The sequence below is a fragment of the Leptonotus elevatus genome, chromosome 19 (genome assembly GCF_054856555.1).
Source record: "Leptonotus elevatus isolate MCC_2025b chromosome 19, RoL_Lele_1.0, whole genome shotgun sequence".
Classification (NCBI taxonomy): Eukaryota; Metazoa; Chordata; class Actinopteri; order Syngnathiformes; family Syngnathidae; genus Leptonotus; species Leptonotus elevatus.
Window position 1 is genome coordinate 10,667,250 of NC_141257.1, and position 20,880 is coordinate 10,688,129.

Consider the following 20,880-nt stretch of genomic DNA (forward strand, 5'->3'; position numbering starts at 1 on the left):
GAAGAGGTGTCTCCCACTCTCTTATAGCGGGGAGCGAGATGGAGGATTTTGGGGAGCTCTGTGATTGGGTGGGACGGGGTGTAACATAATACCACTGCAGGAATAACTTGTGTTAATATCAGAGGAAGTGTATGGGACTCCAAGGACAAAAAAAAAAAAGGGAAAAGAAAGGGGGTGGGGGTGTTTTTGTAACTTTGTGCGCAAGATATTTTTGCGGGCGTTTTCTTAGATGAGCCATTTCTGCACTAAATATGTCGGCACAGCAACAATACAGTGAGTTTTTTTTTTTTACTAACCTTTATATATAGTTTTTGTTAATGTGGACACACATTGCATAAATCTATAAATAAAAAAACGGACAAATCATTTTAAAGAAAGACACAAAGGCCTATCCAATATCGCATTTTTTCCTTAGAATTGCAAGAACGTGTAGTAATTTATACAGTAAATCCCGTAAAGTAAATTTTACTCTTAAAACTGAGTCTATTTGGTCCCACTCTAAACAGAGTAAAAATTACACTTGGAAGAGAGTAAAATATTCAGAGTAAATTTTACTCAAAGTATTCTAGTGTGTACAAGAGAATGTGGCTATCTCATAAAAATAAATAAATAAATATATTTAAAATGTTCCACTCAGAAATTCGAAGTACATTATGCAAGGAAAGATTTTAAATACATTTGATTAGTTTAGTTTAGTACTGCCACTCTACCACGTTAGCTGTGCCACTCTTGTTTGCTTATATCCAAATTGTTGGAGTTAAGGAGATTGCAGCAAACAAGAGCGATATACAAACACACAGGAGGAGCTGCATGGCTCAAGGAGTATATTGGCTGTCTCCCAACCTGAAGTTGTGGGTTTGTTCCTCAACCCTTGTGTGACTTTTTTTTCTTTTCTTTTTTACCTCTTCCAAGTGTACATTTTACTCTGTTTAGAGTGGGACCAAATTGATTCTGTTCAGAGTCAAATTTACAGAATTTACTGTGTGCTCGTAAAACGGCCACAAGTTTCAGGCATCATCCTGAGTACTGGTATTCAAGCTTTTGCATTATTGTCCTTACCGTTATAGTGAGAAGTCACAACACCCGATTCCCGGGTTGGTTCCTGTCTGCGAAGATATAGCATTATAATTTACGATTCCCTTGACATGGTTATACATGTATGCTCCCAAAGTCCCGCAAGTGTCAAGAGAACAAACTAACTCCTAAAGGTGCAATGTGTATGGCACTGTCAGAAATAGGAGAGCAGTATAGGGAGGGATGTCCTTCAAAGTACAATTAATGTATCCACCAATCTACCGCAATGTATTCTCCATATGCCTGATGACTGCACTCCAACTGAGCCCCAAAAAAGCAATGAAGTAACAAAGTATACTTTTTACTGTAATTTTCTATAAGGTTGCAAGACAATTATTTAAAAAAAAACATATTTTCAGTATACTGTTTTATTTTTGTTTTTTTGCCTTGAGTCGAATTTTGACATTTTTGGGGGGCCTATGCTGTACACGAGTACAGAGTATTAATACTTTTGAAAAAAAAAAAATACAGTCCAGAATGTTCAAGTTGCAATATCAGTAGTCCATTTGAGGACACCTGTCGAGACAATGATACACCTTTTCTACAATCCATCAAGCCTTTGAAGACATTCTAGCACAGTAACGACTCGTCCCTGCAGTCTAGACACAGAGATGTGAAACAGTGGTGACGGCAAAAAATAAACCCAGTGAAACACAGGAGGTTGCAAACAGCGGGAGGCCTCGGCTCGATCGTAACCAGACCGACGTGTTTATTTTCCCGTCAGCGGGCCCCGAGTTGAGGTATGCGCTTAAATGGGTCCGACCCCCCGCGGGGACGTCGACACGGCGGCTCAGGTTTAAAAGACGCCCCGTCCCGCGGAGCTCTCGGGGCGGGTCCGCGCACGCAGCGGGGTCGCTAAGAAGGTGTAGGGCCGAGGCGTAAAGCAAACATGGAGGTGATGAAGACACTCGTGAAAAAAAGGACTAAAAAACATCGACGCCAATAAAGAAAGCAGAGCTGGAAAAGTCTGAAGGAATCGCAACAGGCTCTACCTCAGCCAATTTGCACCTCAGCGTCAAAGATAATATTCAACCTCGATTTGTGATGCAAATCCCCAATTGCACTTGAAATTGATGATAAAGCTCAGAGGGTGTCAGTCAAACCTTCAGGTGAGACATTTTACGTGCTCCGCTCTCCAAGGTGCTGAAAAAAAAAACCTCACCTGCCTGACCTGCCAATCTGACGTCTCACCTGCTGCAGCATTGCACATGAAACACACAAACTTTCTGTGTCTGTCTTGAATAAACCTAACGTGCATATTTTTTGAATTAATCAAACTCATCACAAGAGGGCCTGAGCTGAGATTCGAACCTCTAGAGTCTAGAGGTTCGAAAAAAGAAAAGAAAATAATTTTAACTAGCACGTCTATCTCACAGTCTAGAGTCTAGACTGTGAGATAGACGTGCTAGTTAAAATTATTTTCTTTTTTTTTTAATGCTAGAGGTTGAATGATCCACACTTGATTCGGTACACGTGCACAATCAAATGCAATTCAATAACTGAGAAGGACAAAATATTAGGAACACCTTTTAGCAAAATGCAGCAGAATTCAACACAAATTTATCAATACTATTATTAGGGATGTTCAATACCACTTTTTTTTTCAGACCAGTACGAATATAACTTTTGAGTAGTCACCGACACCAATACCAAGATACCACTAATACTTTTGAGACATAACATTTCCCAGACAAAATACAATGACTGATAACTTTATAAAGAAAGACCTATACATCCAAATAAAGCATTTCCCCTTAAATTAGCATGTAAATTTTCGTCTAATTTCTAGTTGCTGATCACCAGTATCGCAAGTGCCGATACCTTGGCCATACCTATGGGTACTCACCCATCCCTAAATATTATATTAAGAGTTTGAACACAAAAAGATCATGCTTTTTCATCTTGATTTAATTAAGTTGAATTCAATTGTTGCATTATTCACTTTTTTTTTTAAGTTGTGTTTTCTATCAATAAAAAAATGCACTATAGTTTCTAAAATGTCAAAACTATCTCTCATTGATGTTCCCCACAAAATAGAAGGCACTGTTGCATTGAGTGCCAATCAAAATTCAGCAAAATTAAAAAATTAGATCGATGCGCAGGTGTACCTAATATTGTGACCGGAGAGTGACTATTGATTTAAACAGTACTTTAAGCCCAAAAACCACCATAAAAAAATAATACAGATTTGAAGAATTCGGTCTATTTGGTCTGATCTTGTGACTAAGAACTTTGCAAACAATTCCGACTGTCCACTTCAAGGAGTCAGTGATGTGTCAGACGGAGTGGACATCAAGTGTTCTCCAAAAGATCCTTCATGAAGGAGATGTAGACGATAGCCAGCCGCAGCGTCTCGATGCGCGACAGTCTCTTCTCGTAAGCGAACGTCGGCACTTTCTTCCTGAGCGCGTCGAACGCCTCGTTCAGACTAAACATCCGCTTGCGCTCCCGCACGTTCGCCGCCTGACGCTGGACCACCGTGATGATCCTACTCCGCTTGGACCTGCCGGGCCCTCCGCCTGCTCCTCGCCCTCCCGGGTCCATCAGCAGATGATCGTCAATGCGCAAGGTGCGCTCCGGGCTCCAGGACGCGTCGCTGGATGGGCTGTCGTCCGGCTCCTTGGGCGGAAAATCCATCAGGTTGACGTCAAAGTGGATCAAGGTGGAGTCCAGTAGTCGACTCTGCATCTCCATCGCCAAGTTTGGCAAATAAAATCCTTTTATATAAGTGTTATCACAAGTAAGAGAGCATCTCGCACAAGTGAAACCAGCTTTTGTCTGATTCCGGATGGAGCACGACAGGGTGAGATCCTATTTGGCTGGAGTCCAAAAGTCCTTATCCTTTCAACAAGCGACCCGCATGCGGCACCCAACGTGCCCATGCCAAAGTGTCTTGAAGACGCTCTCCAAGTGATCCCCTCCTGGAAGCCATTCGCCAGCTTCTGGAGCACAGGAGCCTCTTGACAAGAGGGTCATGCAGTCGTATTTGCGCTTCCCTTCTTCCTCGCCGGCTAAATAACCAAACTTTTTAGCACTTAAAGAGACCCAAGAGAAGACCAAATAGAGCATTCCCGAACAGTCACCACACAGCAAAAAGCTTTCTGTTGCAAATTAGAGCAAATAACTGTCAGTTCCCATGGCAGAGGAGTGTCCACATTGCAGGGGGTGTCGAAAGGGCCGCCAATGTCTATTTGGATTCCCCCAAGAGAATGCTTGCTCAAAAGCATCATGAGGCTCTGTTGAATGTACCGCTATTTTGAACTTTACATTTATTTTATATATATATATACACATCTATAACCCTAACCCTGTTTAACCACTTTTTGCAGTACTGAGTGAGCGGGAGCCTACGCTTGCTGACTTTGTTAGAAACGGCGTGCACCCTGGACTGGTCACGAGAACATGCACATTTACGCAGAAAGGTGATTTGAAGGAATTTGAATCGCTAACATTATTACTGCCATGGCCGTACTACACTACACTCTCAAAAATGTTGGGTCAAAAATAACCCAATTTGTGGACCGACCTGCTACTTGGGTCAATTTGAAACAATTTTCTGGGTTGTTTTGTACAAAGCAACCCACGTTTTTGTATAAATATATAAAAAAAAAATTGGGTCAATTGTCAATAAAAGTCTCATTTTGAATACTGAGTCATTTTTGAACCAGCAAATGTAAGGCTATCACCCGTAAAGTCCGCACTTGGACTCAATATGGGTTGTAAAATAACCCAATATGGGTTGAAAATAAACCAATGAGCTGAAAATAACCCAACAAGGATTACAAAATAAGGCAATATGGGTTAAAAATAACCCAATAACATTAATAATAATAATAATAATAATGCATTATATTTAGAGAAGACTATATAAGACGACAAAAAAGGTGTGGGTTATAAAATAACCCAATATGGGTTGACAATAAGACAATGAGCTGAAAATAACCCAATAAGGATTACAAAATAAGACAATATGGGTTGAAAATAACCCAATAAAATGATTATTATTAATAATAATAATAATAATAAAATAACCCAATATGGGTTCAAAGTAACCTACTATAGGTTACTAAATAACCCAACATGGGCGGAAAATAGCCAAATATGAGTTCAATCTAACCCAATATGGGTTATTTTTGACCCAGCAATTCAGCATATGTCCAACTGAGCAGCAAAGGATTGCAAGTGTAGCAAAAATATTTTTGTCTGGGTTTTGTTTAAGGTCGCAAGCGGTCACTAAGACTTTCGTCTACAGTTTTAACGGTATTCAAAATGTCTTGCCGCCAAGTCAAACTGTTTGCGACCATTAAGACTACATCTGGCGAATGACTTTGCGACCTTGAATAAACCCTGACGAAAAATCAACATTCGCTGCGATCGCAAACTTTCGCTGCTCAGTGGCATACGGGATTCAGAGAAATGTGAGGCCAACAGCATTTGACGGTTTAATCCCACCGAGAGGCGAACGTTTGCAAGTGTTGGCGAAAGTAGCGAATGCGCGCTCCTGTAAGGGTTCCTCAGGTTTCGTTCAAGGCTTGCAAACGTTCGCTTAGAGTTTTAATGGGGTCACAAGGAAATTTTGAGTATATTCAAAATTCAAAACCTTGAGCGAACCCTGACGTGAAATTAACATTAACACTAGCAAACTTTCACTCCTGAGTGGGATACGGGCTTTAGGCTTTGCAGTTTTTACAAGCATAACATGACCTTACTCACGGCTCACCAATTGAAATTGGAGCAACAATGCAAAATTGGTGCCTGCCAAGCAGTTTTTCTGTCCCCATCTCGAGTTAAGCATCAGTTTAAGAAGCCTTATCGCCATCACGCTGCTCTATTGCGTAGTAGTAGTACAATTTACTGGAAAATGTATCGAATTTTGATCAACCGGGCAGGATAACACCTGCTGCTATCTAATGAATATAACAACTATATTTTAGTTTTCTAAAAAGAAGATATAAGTGCCAAGTTATGGATTTTTGTACGCCACTACGTTTTCAGTTTTATAATAAGGTGCGCTGAAAGGCACTTTACAAATGTAAGCGAGAGTCATGTTTAACAGTATGATATTTATAAGCCTTCAAAGCCGTCCCTAAACTTTGTAAAAGTGGGTAATGACTTCAATTGCAAAATATGAGTCCCAGAGCGACTATTGAGAACCAATGCTGTAGAGCAATAACTGTTGACATAATTAGGGGTCAAATTTAGACGTGTTTATATAGTACGCACTACATGTTGTGTTATCTAATACACTATAATACAATAAACTACCCACTGTGTTTTTTTTTAATAAAGGAACACATAACGATGAATCATTAAGATAAGAGTTAGTTATAGTTATATATTTACAACCTGTCTCCAGTAAATGGCTATTTTGGAGACTTTATCCACGTTATAAATGGACACCCAGAGATAATTCTATAAGAACGAATGTGAGTGTTTATCTCGTACACGCTCGCACAACTGGATTGTCATCATCTCCCCTCCACTGCTTCGCTGTTTTTCGGTCGGGCAGATAAACATGATGGGACATTCCGCCGGTCGTCGTGGAAACGCTGAGAAAGAGCAGCTGGGCGGTAGAATATGAGGTAATCTCACCCTGGGGCTGCTGGGTAAATATTGGTCTTAAATAAGGGAGTAAAGCCCCCAAAAAGAGGCGCACAAACACACCTAAAGGGGTTTATCCCAAGACGGACCTTCACACAGACAGACTCGTAATGAGCCGCTTCCTGCTCTCTGCTGTTATTATTGCTTGCGCAGTGTGAAATTAACGATGACTTTTTTTTGGCGTGACTAAATGTTTGTGGAAGTAAACATTGGCCGTCCGACGCAAAAAAAACGAAGAGCGGGACTTGAAAGCCAGCGACGACATCTGAAACATTTCAAAGCCTACCTTTGCTCGTAAATGCAACATTCTGCACATGCCTGGTCGCAGCTAAGGGAGCACTTAACGCTAAATCCCTCTTTTATTGGATGTTAGTCATATACTGTACAGCGTGTCTAACAGTCAAATGTGAGTGACAGACTCGGGAGGAAGAGAATTAAAGTCCTGTGTTTGAAAGTAAAACGTCACTAAATTAAGAGAAGATGTACGCCAGTCATTTTTAGGAACTAAGAAGGTATTGTATACATTCAAAATATTTGAATATGTTCAAATGTACTTGCAAATACATTCAAAAGTACTTGCAAGCCAAATGCTAATTTTTTTTAATTTTGTCACCATAATTACATGGCATATTGCATTTTTTAACATTTGGCCTACATTTGTAAGAAAGTTCAAAAATTCCACTAATTAAGTACAAATTATTTATTTGTCATTTTTATGTTTTATTATGTCTGCAGTACATGATTATCATTCACATTCAGCATTTTTTCCCCATGATCCCACTGGGTATGTGCATACCACATGGCATAACGGGGAAAACGTTTTTAGCATTTACGTTTAAATTATTTGCAAGGAAGTTTAAACATATTTGCCAGTCAAAAATGTTTGTGTCACTTTGGCAGCAAAAAGTGATTAATTTAAAATGAAAAATACTCGTAAAATAAACTATTTTATGTGTACAGTGGTGCCTTGTACTCCTGTACACAAACACTTGTAGCTCAAATTATGCTTCCCTGTTGAAATTAATAGAAACATCATTAATCTGTTCCAGCATGAAAAAAAAACAACCAAAGTTTATTTATTTATTTTTTTTTTTAAAGAAAAACATTACTTTATATCAACAGACACACAAAGTACATTGAGCCGGCAAAAACCTCCGTATGCCGCAGTAATATTGTTGTGCTTCACAGAGGATAAAGAATATATATATATAAATGATTATTTAATGAGATAAATGAATACAAAAAAACACTTGAGATGTTCAGTATGGTTATTTCCCTTGTCAGGCATTAACACAGGCAGTTTACTAACACAGACAGTTGGCAAACATGCTAAACATGCCTCTCGCTATGTGTGTGGCCCATAGAGTGTATACACGTGCAGTAATGTGGTTTTTGGCTCTGGGTCACTTACAAGCAACCTTTTGCATTCCCTTTATAATCTTATTGGGGTCATTAAATTGGGGGAAGATGACAGGATATAAGCAATGGTGCATGTTGCTGTAAAGTGAATGATGCAGTGAACTTGATGAAGGCCATTTTTGTGGAATTAATTTGGACTGGGAGGGAAAAAAGGGAGGGAAAAATCAAGGAAGTGAGTAATGGAGATGAGTTTAACTCTTGACCAATGCACTACTTCTTTAGTGTGTCATCATAAACACAATCCGTCTTTCTTTTCCTTCTTCATTCTTGCCTGCCTGCGCACCCACAAACTGACTCATTGGTTCACTTGTCTCACCTTTCACAGCATCCTCGCGCCTGGGATTGGCTGGCGCCGTCAGCCAATCACCAACCATGGGATGTTTACACAGCTGGGTGGCCAGTTAAAGGTGGGGCTCACGCAAGTGCGTGTGGTTCGCGCGGACGCCGCTGGATAAAAGCCAACGGGCCTACCATATATCTCCACTACAACACCCGGCAACCTTCCATCTCACTTCCTTCAACGCCACCCACTCGCCAAGCCACAGCTCCGTCGTTCGGAATGACCCCTCCCTCGCTTCCTCCCGCTCGCTCTGTCTTAATCCAATGCCTAAACTCTCCACCAACACACTTAAAAATCCCTTTGCTGTCCCACCCACCATCCAACAACATGTCAACACCTTCCCTGCACCCCCCCCCCCCCCTTCTGCTGCCTCGACTGTTTATTTACTCAAAAGAAGCCTGGCCAGTTCTGAGACAAGGCTTTCTAACGGTGCCATGTTTGATTCTTCAAAGCAGATTTTCAACTGTCAATACTGATATGATGGACGTGACTAGGCACAATTGACTTCTAATTTACGTTTTTGTTGTGAACAATATGCGTCACGTTAAACACTCACCATAGATGCTGATAATCAATGTGTGACAATCACAATCTGAGGATGGATCCTGATAGATCCCGAAGCTGGCCCTCAGCTGCAAAATAAATAAATAAAAAAATCGGATTGGTTAAAGAAACAGTCCAATTGCTAATATTTGTTAATTACTATCAACCAGCACTACGGATTTTGAAGGCACGGGGCAGATTAGTCTAACAGAGGCTGAAATATGATTGAACAAATATTCATATCTACATTATTGGCAAATGTGTGTCTAGATTTCCATTTCTTCGATACCCCCTACTTTGCTTTCAAAAGATCAAGTTCTGTTTCCACAGCGGTGATGTAACAAATTTTTATTTACACAAGCCGGAAATTAACATTTGACATAATAGAATGCAAAAAATATATATTTAATTTGAAAAATCACATGCCTACGTGTGGTGCGCGACATCTATCTATCTAGTTATCAATCTATCTCGCAAAAATGAGTACACCCCTCACACAAATGGCTAATAGGATGCTATTTTCACCTTTTCCCTTAAAGGTGTTCTTACTTTTTTTTGCCACCGCTGTTTTGAGGGACAGTAAATGTACACTGCTATACAAGCTGTACACTGGCTCTTGTACTGTACATTGCATTATCGAGCCAACTATCTAGCTAGCAAACTATCGAGAAAGCTAGCAAACTATCGCGCAAGCTAGCAAACTATCGCGCAAGCTAGCAAACTATCGCGCAAGCTAGCAGCTAACAAACTATCTAGCAAAAAAATCCATCCGTCTAACCATCAATCATGAACAGTGCTGGTGTGCCTAATGTTGTGACCTTTGTTTATTTAATGTGTGGTTAATAACATTTGGGGGAGAAAAAAAGCCCATCTATTGCTACCCTTTGTCCTATATTTTGTGCTTGGCAGTTATGAACGACTGTCTAGACAACAGCGATTACCTCCTGATTATGTCGAGCCTTTATTAATTTCACTGTGCTGCACAGTAGTGTGGAGTTTTTGTGAAATGAACCCACTGGTGCTGATTTGTGATATGATACGTGACATACGTGACTTTGGTCATACCTAAATGAATCCCGTCTTTCATTTGCCAGGTTGTACTGGAATGTAGAAGGGGCATAGCATACTTTAATGTTTAATGTCTCCCTCGGATCTTAAAAGTAGCATGAGCACGGCTGTATTGGGGAGGAGCTTGTGAGTTCAAACTTCAAGCTATCATTCTTTTTGAACATTGTGGATCGCAAACAGGAAAATGTTTGTGGAACTCAGCAGGGAAGCTGCCTGGTCCAGACGCCTTTTAGTTGTTGGCCCCGCCATTGAGTGCACTGCAATCCCTTGGGGGGGACGAGGGAGGACTTGACTTTTCTTGCATAAGATGTGGTAACTTAATGGTACGAAGGAATTTATGGATGACAACATCATTTGTAATAATCGGAGGACCATGTTTTCTTTGTTCATAACTATCATTCACAGTATATCTTTGCGATATCTGCTAAGTCATTATTAACTTACTAACTGCTTTTAGCGTTGTTTTGATTAATTAAACTGAGCCAGATATTTACTTAGCTTGTTGTATCTGGCCTCCTCTATGAGACATTCCTCAGCTCTATTTTATATTTTCTCAATTCAAATGCCTTTTTGGGATTCCAATCCAAGTATTATTTGTCTTGTGAAATGAAACTTTAGTTTCTTTAGGAACGTCCCTAGTTGCAAAGGGTGACGTGTGTGTGCGCGCGCGCACACACACTCCAGCCACAGAGGATTCACTGGACTTAAGAGGTCAAAATGAGTATTTTCATATTGGAGGTAAGATTAAATATTTGTTTACACATTTCGCTCAGGGGTATTTTGTCACTGTTCAATCAAAAGAAAGCACATGCGTTAGTAAGTGTTCTGTATTGTCATACATTTTTCCCATAGGAAATAATGGAAAAGGCCTTTAATTGTTTATGGACATTTTAACATTCTGAATGTACATTTTATGCAGTCAAGCAAATCAAATCAAACTACTCTACTCACCCTTTGATTACTCAAGAAAGAGGCGTAGTACAAACGTGCAGAGAAACGATTGCTCAGGCTGAGTCCATTCAATACTGCCACACAAGTGCAAAAAGCAGTTAATCGCAGCATATGAACATTTAAAAACAATCAGGTAGGCTACTCACCCTCAACGTTGATGGCACAAGATGGATGCATCTCTTTTCATTCAGACTTCACGCAGATCAGTCTATTGTCTTCCTTTTGTAGTTTTTCTCTTGGCTGTGCTGCTTGGTAATGGAATGGCTTTAAGTGGCCAAACTTAATCAGGGTGGTTGGTATCTGCTAACTATTAAAGTAACTTGTAATCTAACTTAGTTACTTTTTAAAGCATATAATCAGTAATGTAACTAAGTGACATTTTAAAGCGAAATAATCAGTAAATTAACCAGGTTACTTTGTAAAGCAAGTAATAAGTTCAGTAACTAAGGTACTTTTTAAAAGCAAATAATCAGTTAAGTAACTAGGTTACTTTTTCCAGCAAGTAATCAGTAAAGTAACTAGGTTACTTTTTCCAGCAAGTATTCAGTAACTAGGTTACTTTTTAAAGCAAATAATCAGTAACATAGTTACTTTTAAAAACGTACTCAGTAAAGTAACTAAAGTGCTTATTAAAGCAAGTAATGAGTAAAGTAACAAAGCTACTTTTCAAAGCAAGTAATCATTAATGTGAGTAAGTTACTTTTTTAAGGTAACTATGGCAACAATGAATTGCAAAGCACCACTGTAAGAGATGCGCGCCATGGTAGATGTTGGATTTTTTTGTCCAATCGGAGTTCCTCTTTTAAGTGTTGCTATGTCAGCGCGAGCCTACGCAAGTCAAGTTAGTTTATTGTACATTTGAATTCATAGGTTCCACTGTATATCCAGATATGTTGTTTGTTACCCTAAAACAAAAGTGGTTGGCTTTTGAGTTCTAAACTAACTGAGATGGTTTTGGACATTTTCCAAGAAAATACCCGCTTTTACGGTTTGAGCTCTAAGCGTGTTGGCATAAACACCCAATCGATTCCTGGTTGCCATGGTAACTGTGACCAGGTCAGTGTCTGTTGGGTGCCAGGGAACGACACCGTCTATCGGAATCCAACTCCACAACTAAAGTTGACTTTCAGGTTTAATAGTGTGTGCCTGTATATACTCGTGTGTGTGGACATTGAACCCTTGGGAAAGAGCGGCGCCGGAGTGTGCGTGGATATTTACCTACCTGGGGGCCTGAGCTCAACATTAAAATAAAGGTGATGCAAAGCAGAGGTGCCAAAAATCTCCCAGCAATACCTTTGAAAAGGTCATAAGGGATTTCATGGATGCCGGTACGACTTCGAGAGAGGCGCTTTGATACGACCCAACCCTTGCCTGGGTCGTGTTGGACGATTAATGGCCGCAGTTGCGCAACTCTGACTGGTGGAACACTTAAGCTTTATGACCTGCTGCCATTTGGGGCTCCGGGACCGAGCTGAGGGGCCGACCGCAGAACTAATTACCCGGGGCAAAGGATGGAGATTTGCGGATTGCGGGTCGGGGACGAGGCGCGTACGCGCGGCCGAGCGAGCCAGCGAGTGTGTGGCACTCGTTTCCGCCTGTGTGTGTGTTCTTAAGCAGGGAATGTTCTCCTGCAGGAGCGCCGCCAAGCATGGAAACTTTGACACAGGAGATACAGCCAACTTCGACAACACACACTATGAAACGCAGACAGAGGTGTGAGGGGAAAGATTGTCTGGCCCGCTCAAGAACAAAAACAACACTCCGTCGTCCACCTCCTCCTCTTTCTTCTTCTGGCCATCACAGAGGATCATGAAGATAAACGAGCGTGCCTAGATATGAGGGTCCAGTGGCAGGAGGGGAGTCTGGAGTGGAATGCGTGTGAACTGCACTCCGCCTCTAATAAATCAGGGGAACAAGTAGGAGGAGAGGGAAAGCTTGGTTGGGGGGGGGCGGGTGGGTCTGCGTTTGGGGTGAGATAGCGGGGATGACAAGATGAATGGGAGGCGATGGAGGGGTGCTTAGGTGCAGGTGCACGCGAGCCAGAGTTGAGATCAGGCGAAAGGCGGGGGGGGGGGGGGGGGTCAGGAGGGGACAAGAGATTTGGATGACAGTATTCGCTTGTTTATCGTTCCGCAAACCTGGGATGGATGAATATGCAAATAGCGACCATATAGTAAAATATGCATGTGAAATACAGTTGCCATCCACAGGTTCTTGTGAAAGATTCTGTGATAACATTGGAGTGATGATTTTTGGCATAAAAATACAACAACACAATTTATAGATTGACGGATAAATAAAAATATATATATAATTCATCAATGCATTTCAATGGCCGTCAATTATACGCAGATTTTTTGCAATTCGTGGGCCGGCCTGGTCCCTATTTCCCATGAATAGCTTTTTGGTCCCTTATGTATCCCAATATAGTATTTTTCTTTAAAATTGTGTGAAAGCAATGACAATTATGTTCATAATAAAACACCTTTTATATAAAACGTGCAAAAAAATGAACTAAAAATAAACACATGAAACGCAAATATCCATTCGCAGGAAAAAACATTTAATTAATGGAGGTTGTTAATCATTGTGTGTGTTCGTGTTACCAGTAACACATTTATTTTGATATGTTGCACTATTTTAAATTTTTAAGCAGTGCTTTCACGTTGTGTGTAAAATAGTGACATCTAGGTTAATTCCTAGCACAACTTGCATTACTCATATAAGCATTGCTTGAAAAAGTGTTTAAAAAAAAAAAGCAAATAATCAGCAAAGCAACTAGGTTAGTTTTTAAAGCAAATAATCAGTGATGTAACTAGGTTAGTTTTAAAGCAAATAATAAGTATAGTAACTAGGTTACTTTTTAAAACAAGTAATCAGTAAAGCAACTAAGTTACTTTTTAAAGCAAGTATTAAATTACTTTTTGAAGCATATAATCAGTAAAGTATCTAGGTTACTTTTTCAAGTAAATAATCAGTGATTTAACTAGGTTAGTTATTAAAGCAAATAATCAGTATAGCAACACGGTTACTTTTTAAAGCAAACAATCAGTGATGTAACTAGATTACTTTATAAAGCAAGTAATCAGATGAGCAACATGTTGCAACTCGATGTTGAATTATTTTGTCCTATCAGATTTCAGCCTTTATGTGTTACTATGTTACTCTAAGATGCCCAAAATCAGGATGGCTATCCGATGTAACTCAACTATATTAGCTTGTTGTACATTTGAATTCATAGGTTCAACTGTATATGGAGAGATGACAAAAAAGAAAAAAGAAAAAAAGAGTAAGCGTTGATGATATCCAGCCAGCAAAAGGTCAGCCCATACGGCGCTAACAGAAACAGATGATCAGATGTGACTGATGACGCCGCGAGCATTTAATTGGATCGCCTTATCTCTCCTCTTTAGAGTGCTCCCGATAAGCTCTTTGCACCTCACCACTAATTAAGACTCCCCGCTGAAAGGCAGGATTTGTGTGTGTGGGGGGGGGGGGGGTAAATAAAACACGCAGCTCTTTAGGTTGTCTCTCCACGCTTCATCACCTGACACTCGCTGGTCAGCATGAAAGATGGCCAAAAAGTATTTGATGCTATTATTAGCTGGCACGGGAGGGATTACGGTTGGACATCAATCTGTGCACATCACAACTGAAACAATTTATATTTATTTAGCATATAACAATGAAGTATTCACAACACACTTTTTTGTCCTTAATATTTAACATCATTATGTCCGTTTTCTCATGGGTGCAGGTGGTCACGTGAGATCTCTCAAGAGAGTTTGTGGAGAAAAGTAAGGCACAGACAATATACATAAATGTTGTATCTGTATCTTGTTCAAAATAAAAGGAGTCCACTTGTGCTGCTTTTGTGAAAGTTTTGCTCCCCCAAGAGGCCGAGAACTGCAACTGCAGAAGCTGGCTGGATTCCAGGATGACTTCTCTCCTCAGATCAATTCCATTCTTCACGGAATGTCGCTTTTTCTCTTCTTTTTCTTAGACTTTGATTCTTCAGCATCTTGACTAACATTTTCCGCGACTTCGCTCTCTCTTCCGCGTTTCCTCTTCTTGTTGGGCTTGTCGCTGACATAACCGCTGGAGTCGCTGGTGTGGATCTCCATGGGAGAGAGCTGAACCTGTTCCTCCTCCTCTTGTATCCTCTTGTCTTTTTTCTTCTTTTTCTTCTTCTTTTTCTCACCATTTGTGTCGCTCTCTGTTCCATTGAGCTCTGCCGTAGCGTTGCCATCGTCTTGGTAAATCGGCGACACCACTTCCTCTTCTATGGCTTCTTTGATTTTATCTTTCTTCTTTTTCTTCTTCTTTTTCTCACCATTTGCATCGCTCTCTGTTCCGTTCAGTTCCAACGAACCGTCACCTTCGTCTTGGCAAGACGGCAAGACCACTTCCTCTTCGATTTTATCTTTCTTCTTTTTCTTCTTCTTCTTGGCAGAGTCTTGGACAATCGACTCCTCAGTGTGTTCTGCGGCTGGTTCTGTGTCTTCTAGCTCCACCTGGTCAACGGTGACACCCGATTCGGAACTCTCGGCAATAGCCAACAATTCCTGAACCCTGATGTACACAAACGGTATACATTATATTTCCCTATGGAGTGCACCCCCTGCAATAAACTCCCCCTTCAAAAATGACGGTTCAGAAAATGTCGACCAAGTCGGATAAGTCGCCTACAAAAATAATGTGATTTTTGCCCCGAAAATCTACCTAATTATTCCATGAAATCGAATAAGACTTGATAGTGACAGCTTTAGTATGCTATACACACCTGGTTCTGTTCAGCCTTCCTCTTATAAGCAGCACACCGGCAGTGTCAGCATCAAGCGCCATCACCTCAAACTCTAGCTCAGAGCCAATCCTGGGCCCCGCCTCCCTCCAGGTATCCACGGAGACCAGGCTGGGCTTGGGAATGCTGGCATTAAAGCAGCCGTGGACCAGGCAGCCCACGTGGCTCACACCCAGTTTATTTACCTTCCCCTGGAGGCAGAAACACAGGGAGTCATATGATTTTCCCGCACTTTTTTTGACTGCGAAAAGTACAGCAGGCTTTCAAAAATAACTGCAATTATTTTTTTCAAGGTCCTCTTCTCATGTGTATATTTGTCAACAAACACAAGCTCACCAGCATTATCTGTCCTTCTTCAGGTTGAAATATAATAAAGTTGGCTTGTATGTCCAGGTGGATGTAGCCGCTGTCATCATAAATGTCTCCATGGCGGCGCACAATTTGTATATTGTCATAAGCTAGCGGGACACCTTGGAGGCTGCAGGAGAAAGTATGAAAAGCCAAATGGTCAAAACATACATTCATTGTCACTGTGTAGATGTCTCAAAAATGTCAGCCAATTAAATGCTTCTTTCTTTAAACCAGGTTGGACTGTTCACACAGTGTTATTGTAGCTTACGTTATAAAAATGCTTAAGCCACATCACCAAGTAAAATTGTAAACATTGTGTTTATGTTGTCACCTGGGTGAGAACTTGAGCAATTCGGCCTTTAACTCCTCCCGTAACGCCGTCTTCTTCTTGTTCAAGTACACGGGCGGCAGGACGACGTGTCTTCGGTGTGTGTTCATCACCAGGCACGAGTAAGGAGCTGACACAAGTTCGGAAGCTGCGGCAAAAGACGGGATAACGCATGGAACCTCCGCCAAAACTCCACGCGCGGTAAAGGATGCTTCAGCCGCCGGGTTCTGAGCGCATGTCTCGGGGTTTTCGCTTGACATTTTCACGTGTTTTGGGTCGTCTTCGACATGCTTCAGGTTCGCCATATTGCCGAGGAGGACCGGAAGTCAACGAGCGCCAACTTCCGCTTTGGTGGAAAGTTCCATTTGTGTTTACTTTGCCCTCTGCTGGTGAGAAGATAGAAGTAAAAGTCAAATAGTTTTGCTAATTATAGCAAAGTTTTACATACTTAAATGTAAATTAGGATTTTTCCCCGAGTATTTTATAATGACTTTGAGTTATATTAACAATCAATCAGTGCCAGACATGAAGGCTGAGAAAACTTTGAATGGATGTGTGAAATAAAAATTATATGGCTAAAAAGTAGCATTGTAATTTGATATTTATTTATTTATTTAGGTGTTGTATCCCTCAGGCATGTGTTCTGTTTTAGGACTATTTTGATGACTTCTGTGATATTTACTACTCAATGTGCAATTTGTTCAATAAAGCATTTAAAAAAAAAAGATTATGCCGCCTAGTAATTTGTATATCTATATATTTTGAACTATAGTCAATTTAGAAGCCTTATAGATGAACATGTGTCTAACACTGCTTAACATCAACAACCACATCGGTCACAATTTAATATGATACAATACACAGTTGTGATGAACACTACTAAAGGGCAATTAGATCAAAGAAAATAAATGTTGTTAAACTGTTGTGATGTGGGTGTCCACAGGAATCTATGGGACTCTTTTTTCCAGTAATTCTGACTAAAACTGCAGAAATCACTAATTTCCCATACTGGGAGAGTCAAGAGTTCAACCCACTCCGCCTGGATGGAAATCAGGAATTCAAACAACTAAGCACAAATACTGTCATAGTGCATTCCCCAATGTCATTCCTAGAAATAGTTTTGTATCCGTTTATACAGTTAAAATGATAATTCTGTATGTAACATTCTTGAAAGTCAGGCTAAAAAAAAATAGAATAGAATATTAGAATACAATAACAAAAAATCCCAAATGATCAGTCACTCGTTTGTGCTGTAATTAGACACAATGCTCCTCGTGAGACCAATGTTACATAAGGTCGATTCAAGGGGAGCGCTGACGAGCTGTTCATCAACAGATGAGCATTGATTCTGTATCCTTTTCTCACCTGTGGTACCACAATAAGATCATTTAGGTGACCTGAGGACTCTCTCACATACACACAGACACAAACTCACACACATGCAATTTGGTTGTATTAGACTTTTATTGACTTACCCTTAATAAGAAGTGTTTATAAAAAATATGTTTGTCTATATTCCTGACTTAGGCATCACCTGCGTTAGCTTATTCATATCCAAATATACTGGTGCATATAAATAAATTACAATAGAGTCACAATCAAGTATTGTTCCCCAATAGCCACTATTTCCTGTGATTGACATTGTTATACGTCAAATCATTTGCAGCCTGCAGTACAGCCGTGCGTCAAATAACAGTTGACAGCAAGTGATTCAAGTTGTCGTCATGGCGATGCACTGGTGTGGCCATTGTAGGAGATCTGAGGGATACCGTTACTGGAGTTATCCAGGACATCCTGCATTGAAAATGCACGTAATATGTCAATAGGAAAGCTACCCAATGCTAATTCTTTTTTTCTTTTCTTTTTTTTTTGCTACCTTCTCTGTCATCTCGTGTGAATGGTGCAGCGAGTGCTCCCTCTCCATGAACATCCTCTGCTGCTCAGAGCTGGCCAGACGACAGGTGAGCCACGTGGATAACGTGCATGAGGAGATCCCTTCAGACAGGAGAGGAAAGTGTAAGGTATGTTATTACACGTGTGTTTTGGTTGTGTCACACTGTGTGTCCATTTTACCCAGGCAGGCCAGAGTCATGGCAGCAAGGTGGACGGATTGCATGGAGTCTGGTCGTTTACTGAGAGCACGGACAAACTGGAAGTTGAGGATGCCGCCGATCAGGCCACAGATGCAGCACGCCGAGAACAAAATCATCTGAGAATACAAGACAGATGAGTTGAGGAAGAAAATGTAAATAACAATGGGTGCAATACAAGCATCCGTTATTACACACTTAAAACAGCAACATGGGTGAAAGAATAACCCAATAAGGGTTTTATTGTATAAAAAAAACTTATCAAATTCATTCCCAATGACACATTCTACATACCAGATTCCTATCATTCCAATTTGGAATTCCACTACACATTGTACATTTCTGACCAAAATCCCTTCACATCATTCAATACCATTCAATATTATTTAACATAATTCTAAATTATTCAATATCATTCCACAACATTCTGTATCATTCAATATCATTCACAATCATTCCCATCAATCAGTATCATTCCACATTTTTCACCATGTTATACATTTTAATGAATTGACTAATTTAATTTAATTTATTTATTTTATTTACTCATTAGATTTTTTTATTTACGTTTACATTTTAATTTTAATGAACTCCCTGTCTCCTTTCTAATTAAATTGATTACTATCATTGTTATTTATTCACTTATTTGCAGGAATTTTATTCTGTGCTAAAGGTATATTTATATTGTATTTAAGGTATTTTGTTAAACATGTACATTTGGTGACATGTTATTGCATCAATTAAAGATAATAGTTTTTTTTTTTTTTTTTTTACTATTTGATTTCCTTTGTAAGTGTATTATGTGAAATCTCTCTGAGGGTGCCACATCGGATATGGCTGGCCCTGAATCCCAGCGTAGCAATTATTTTCCCAACCAAATATGAGGATGAAATTAATGCAAGCCAAGTAAAAATAATCAGGTGACGTTGATTTACTGATAAAATGCATTCTGTCTCTTTGGAGTGAGCAGAGGTGCCTTCGCTGCCTTCAACCGCATTGCAAAGGACATCTCCAATTTCAGCCATTACCCTGCGAGGTGTGCGAGAGGCGGCTGGCAGGACTCCTGAACCAAACCGAGCTAATGCAATCATTGGCCCGAAGGCATGGATTGAGGGAGGGCGTGTAAAAGAGAGATGAGGAGGGAAAGACGACTGAAAAGCGAGAGGAAGGGTGCAAAGATGAAGAGATGGATGGCGGTAAGAGATGGAGAACGAGGCAATAAGTGGAGGGTGAAGCAAAGGTCTGCTTTCCAATGTGCTGACATTGATCCATCATTAGTCAGACAAGCAGACATGCAGAGTGGAAGGCGAGGAAAGACGAGGACTCGAAAGAGACACGGAAAGAGAAGAGAGGTGACTGCTTGCCGCCTCTGCTTTCCTCAAACGTCTCTCACAGAGCACACTGCACACACACATTTTACACTATAGGGCAGTATAGAAAAAAAAAAAAGATGACTAAAGGTATCTCTGTTATGAAAAAAACAACATTAAGTGTCATAGCCAATAAAGAACCAAGAGAAACAAATGGGTTAAAAAGCATGAAATAATAATCAAGACTCCCCACGTGTCAAGCTGCTGGAGTCCTCTTCCTGTTTGCTGCGGCAAAAATAGTCTCCAATTGGCAAATGTCACAGAAAGGATTACTGTACTTACAGTAAGGCCGGTCCTCTTTCGTGCACATAATACTCCACACATCCCACATAGCAGAAACTGAAAAAGAGAAAAGAACATATACTGTTAAAGTTGATTTGGCGATGCGAAAACTTCATAAAAAGTGCTCGACTTTTTCCAAATATGTACTCGTGCTTTCCCGACACAAAACAGTAACACGTAAAAAGTTAATAGATGTTGAGGTAGGAAGCTCATGAGGTAAAAAAAAAAAAGGTATTCAGAGGTCAACCAAATATGGACAACTGAGACAATAGTCTATCCTTCTATAACTGGGATGCGGTTCGCAGAATTAACCGGTCACTTTCAAACTCACGTTAAATAGGACGTAAATAAATGTCAGAAGTTCTAGAGTCAATTTGACTCTGACCAGAGTGTATTTGGTCCCACTCTAAACAGAGTAAAATTTACACTTGGAAGAGAGTAAAATATTCAGAGTAAATTTTACTCAAAGTATTTTTACTGTGTACGTGAGGAATGGTCTATCCCATGCGTGACAAAAAAAAAACGAGTAAAGTTTTTTTTTCACTCAGAAATTAATAAAAAGTACGTTTTTGAAGAATTTTTTTTTTAGGACTTTTTCTAGTTTATTCAAAAAAAAAATTCTAAAACACACAAGCATTGAGGAACAAACTCACGACCTTCAG

At 40.2% G+C, this 20,880-nt stretch overlaps 3 protein-coding genes across 4 annotated transcripts in view; all 3 read right to left on the reverse strand.

The window, feature by feature from the left end:
• Positions 1 to 3,366: 3,366 nt before the first annotated feature.
• Positions 3,367 to 3,768, reverse strand: LOC147157899 (fer3-like protein). Of its 2 annotated transcripts, XM_086063363.1 has the most exons (2): positions 3,672 to 3,768; positions 3,367 to 3,605 (listed from the first exon to the last, which is right to left on the reverse strand). In XM_086063363.1, the coding sequence occupies exons 1-2, from the start codon at positions 3,766 to 3,768 to the stop codon at positions 3,367 to 3,369; spliced, it is 336 nt and encodes a 111-aa protein (XP_085919489.1). The 2 variants fall into 2 exon arrangements, with proteins under 2 accessions (XP_085919489.1, XP_085919488.1); XM_086063362.1 differs by having other exon boundaries at positions 3,367 to 3,768.
• A 10,878-nt stretch (positions 3,769 to 14,646) lies between these two features.
• On the reverse strand, positions 14,647 to 16,810 carry polr1f (RNA polymerase I subunit F). Its single transcript, XM_086062978.1, has 4 exons — positions 16,480 to 16,810; positions 16,134 to 16,275; positions 15,780 to 15,988; positions 14,647 to 15,568 (listed from the first exon to the last, which is right to left on the reverse strand). Exons 1-4 carry the CDS (start codon positions 16,779 to 16,781, stop codon positions 14,965 to 14,967), a joined length of 1,257 nt encoding a protein of 418 aa, XP_085919104.1. The 5' UTR covers positions 16,782 to 16,810; the 3' UTR covers positions 14,647 to 14,964.
• Positions 16,811 to 17,921: 1,111 nt separating this feature from the next.
• The window catches only part of tmem196 (transmembrane protein 196), a 59,256-nt gene continuing 56,297 nt past the window's right edge, over positions 17,922 to 20,880 (reverse strand). The window contains exons 16-19 of the mRNA XM_086061971.1: positions 20,219 to 20,275; positions 18,550 to 18,685; positions 18,353 to 18,471; positions 17,922 to 18,270 (exon numbers count right to left, since the gene is read on the reverse strand). Coding sequence (XP_085918097.1) covers positions 18,199 to 18,270; positions 18,353 to 18,471; positions 18,550 to 18,685; positions 20,219 to 20,275 — 384 coding nt within the window. The 3' untranslated portion in view covers positions 17,922 to 18,198. The remainder of the gene's footprint in view (positions 18,271 to 18,352; positions 18,472 to 18,549; positions 18,686 to 20,218; positions 20,276 to 20,880) is intronic.